This window comes from Centruroides sculpturatus, unplaced genomic scaffold (assembly GCF_000671375.1).
Source record: "Centruroides sculpturatus isolate CEXI.00-Female unplaced genomic scaffold, Cexi_2.0 scaffold267, whole genome shotgun sequence".
NCBI classification, from domain to species: domain Eukaryota; kingdom Metazoa; phylum Arthropoda; class Arachnida; order Scorpiones; family Buthidae; genus Centruroides; species Centruroides sculpturatus.
This window is the reverse complement of record NW_019384634.1, coordinates 337,691-341,553: the sequence shown is the minus strand read 5'-3', so window position 1 is coordinate 341,553 and position 3,863 is coordinate 337,691. Positions and strand designations below refer to the sequence as shown.

Here is a 3,863-nt window from a genome sequence, read left to right as displayed (position 1 = left end):
GAAAATGGCGGACGTGTATTCAATTTTTTTTTAAATATGGAGTCACTACAGCCATTCTATGTAGTATATTATATCTCATTGGGTAAGCCATAGCTATAGCTTTCTATGAGGAAGGATGGATTGATAAATAAGGATAGGCATAAGCCTGTACGAAAATTCACCACTGCCATTACGAAACAAGAGCATTAAAAAATGAAAATATAGGATAAATTAGGCACTTTCTTGTTTCAATGAAGGACAAAGACAGTTTAGCTAAAATAAAGGTTAACCTTTGAAATAAAGTACTATACGCCTGGAAACTTTATAAGCCTTTTTAATCTTTACATATATAAGAAATTTAATTATTCTTTAATAATTTAAATATTAAAATCAACTTAACTGAATTTGAACGAAATTATTATTTAGTATTATTTTTATTTATACATAAATATATATATATATATACGTTAATAAATAAATTGAATTAAATATTTTTAAAATATAAAATAGTTATGTTTATCTACGCTAGAGGTCATTATATTAAATAACATGTGTCGATGTTTGCGGTTACGATATAAACATTTTGAATAATAATGAATTTCGTTCTGATTTTAAGTCGAAGGAAATTAATTTATTTTCGAAAAAACTCGTACCGTTTCTTGAGTGATCGAGGCGATAATTTTTCTAAAACTGTATTGTTACCAAAAACTAAATTTCCACATCGAATCGACTCGAGTAAACGTTTTTCTAGAGATCAAGAAATTCTGGAGAAAGCCAAGTTTTCTTCTTTATATGATTGGCAATTGGAAAATAATAAACATGATATGTTTATATTACACGACGGGCCTCCGTACGCTAATGGCGAACTTCACATGGGTCATGCTATTAATAAAATTCTCAAAGATATAACAAATCGTTATAAAATTTTACGTGGTTACAAAGTTCATTATGTACCAGGATGGGACTGTCATGGGTTACCTATAGAAATGAAGGCCATTGATACGGATGTTTTGGACAGATTCCATTCGCCATTAGAAATTATAAGTAAAGCTAAAAAATATGCTGAAAGGGTTGTGAAAGAGCAAAGGAAAAGTTTTCTACAATGGGGAATAATAGGAGATTGGAATAATTGTTACAAGACTTTAGATTCTTCTTATGTAACAAGACAACTTGAATTATTTTACCAATTATACAAAAAGGGATTGATATTTCGGGATTACAAACCTACGTATTGGTCTCCAGTGAATAGAACTGCTCTGGCAGAGGCCGAATTGGAATATCATGAAGATCACCAGAGCTTATCTGTTTATGTAAAGTTTCCTCTAGTTAATGTTCCAGATTTTTTGAAGAATTATCTTAACAATGGGAAGGTGCATGGTGTGATATGGACGACCACACCTTGGACATTGCCTGCTAATCAGGCAATTGGTTTTGCATCTAATAAAGATTATTGTTTAGCAAAAATTAAATCAAACAGTACAATTATTATTGGAAGTGATTTAATTTCTGATTTTGAGAAAACACTAGGAATAGAATTACAAATTCTTACAATATTTCAAGGTAATTTATTGAAAAATGTTATGTACAGTCATCCTTTAAATCAAAGTAGTAAGTTTCCTTTTGTTGAAAACAGTTTTGTATCTATGTCAAAAGGTACAGGTTTAGTTCACATGGCTCCAAATCATGGCCATGAAGATTATTCTATTGCTTTGCAAAACAAAATACCTATTACCAAATGTATTGTAGATGAGGATGGATGTTTCACAAAATTGGCTGGTGAAGAATTAGATGGATTAAATATATTTACTACTGGCACTGAAACTGTATTAAAATTATTTAAAGATTATGTGTTGCATACAACGTATTATGAACATAGTTACCCGTATGATTGGAGAAGTAAAAAACCGGTCATAATTCGAGCCAGCAGGCAGTGGTTTTTTAATACAGACTGCCTAAAACCAAGAGTTTTATCGTGTCTTGATAATGTTTCTACACATCCTCCAATAGCTAAGAAATTGCTTTATGACACTATAAAAAATTGTCCGTTATGGTGCATATCTCGTCAACGCGTCTGGGGTGTTCCTGTACCAATATTTTATAGATTACCGAATGAAGAACCAGTACTTACTAGACCAATTATTGATCATTTAAAACAATTATTTACTGATAAAAATATTGATTGTTGGTGGTCACTATCTGAAGAAGAATTGCTTCCAGAAAAAGTGTTAAAAGCCAGTCAGTTGCCAATAAATGACAATTACAGAAGAGGAAATGATATTCTTGATATTTGGTTTGATAGTGGAATCAGTTGGTACAATGTAATTCCAAATGATCATATTGCAGACTTTTACATGGAAGGTATTGATCAAGTAAGAGGTTGGTTTCAGTCTTCTCTTTGGACTAGTGTTGCTATGCAGGATAAACCACCATATAAATCATTATTTATACATGGATTTGCCTTAGACTCTAAAGGAAGAAAGATGTCAAAGTCTGTTGGAAATGTTGTTAGTCCAAATTTAATTATCAAAGGTGACAAAAGCAATCCTTCTTATGGGATAGATGTATTACGATGGTGGGTTGCTGCTCATGCTTGTCACTTTGATAATTGTTTAGTGAGTGATCATGTCATCAAGGAATGTGCTGAAAATCTAAATAAAATTCGTAATGTTTTTCGTTTCTTGATAGGTAATCTTAACCAGTTTGATACTGTGACAAATTTGCGTAATTTTGAATCATTAAATCTTGTAGATCGTTACATGTTACATCTTATTTACAATTTCATGAAAGAAATGGCAGAATTATATGATAATTTCAATTATGGACACATAACGCGACGCATATTAAACTTTGTCACAAATGATATATCATTTTACTTCAATACTGTGAAAGATAGGCTATACTGTGAAGAACAATATTCTGAAACTAGATTATCTTGTCAAACAACTTTTTATCATATTTTAACTGCTTTAACAAGTGTATTAGCCCCATTTACACCTCATTTAGTTGAAGAAGTTTATCAATATTTACCAAATAGTCAAGAAATATTTAAAATAGGTTGGAAAAAGTGTAGTGACAAATGGTTACAGGAAGATGTTGCAGAGATATTGTATGCTGTACAAAGTATTAAAAGTGCCATAAACAAAATAACTGACATAAATCCAAGAGAATTTGATGCTATTATACATACAACTGATGATTTATATAATTGTCTAAAAATGTTGCATAATGATAAAACTTGTACTGATTCTTTGTTATGTGAACTGTTGCAAATGTCACAGATAACATTGACAAATCATTTACCAGAAGCTGTACCTAAGGATGCAAAAATTAGTTATGGAAACGTAATATTGTCACAATGTCACAGTGATAATCCAATTGATTTCAAAGTTTTTCTTCTGTCAGCAAAATTGAAGTTTTGTTCTCGATGTAGAAGGTACGCTTCAAAAAAAGAAAATGAACTCTGTCCAAGATGTTCAAGAGTATTGGAATCTTTTAAATTAAAAGCAGTTGTCTAATATTCAATAAAATTTTTAAAATAAATTTAATAATTTATATTAAGTGCTATTATTATAATTGTTTTCTTAATTAAAGAACTTACAATAAAAACTTGTAAACATAACTTTTTGAACTTACACATAAAATTTAGAAACAATAATACATTAAAAATAAATTTCTCCATTACACTCTTTGTTGCTATGAATTAAAAATAATTTCATTCATTGAATAGTATTTTTAATTTGTGACATTCAAAAAGAGTGAAGAAATTTCTACTGAAACAATAAGTTAGATTCATATAACATACCAATTCCTAAACCAGGTTTTGTACATTGAATGTGAGTGATGACAATTACAAATAATAAATAGTAGTTGGAGAATTAGAATTG

The 3,863-nt window shown here is 29.8% G+C and overlaps 1 protein-coding gene across 1 annotated transcript; it reads left to right on the top strand.

Moving 5' to 3' along the window:
- The first annotated feature begins 527 nt into the window (after nucleotides 1–527).
- Nucleotides 528–3,535, top strand: LOC111625834 (isoleucine--tRNA ligase, mitochondrial-like). Its single transcript, XM_023369071.1, has one exon. The coding sequence runs from the start codon at nucleotides 573–575 to the stop codon at nucleotides 3,492–3,494; it is 2,922 nt and encodes a 973-aa protein (XP_023224839.1). The 5' UTR covers nucleotides 528–572; the 3' UTR covers nucleotides 3,495–3,535.
- Nucleotides 3,536–3,863: the final 328 nt, after the last annotated feature.

Coding starts and splice junctions, on each gene's coding strand:
- LOC111625834 (XM_023369071.1), top strand. CDS start 573: ATGAATTTCGTTCTGATTTTAAGTCGAAGGAAATTAATTTATTTTCGA.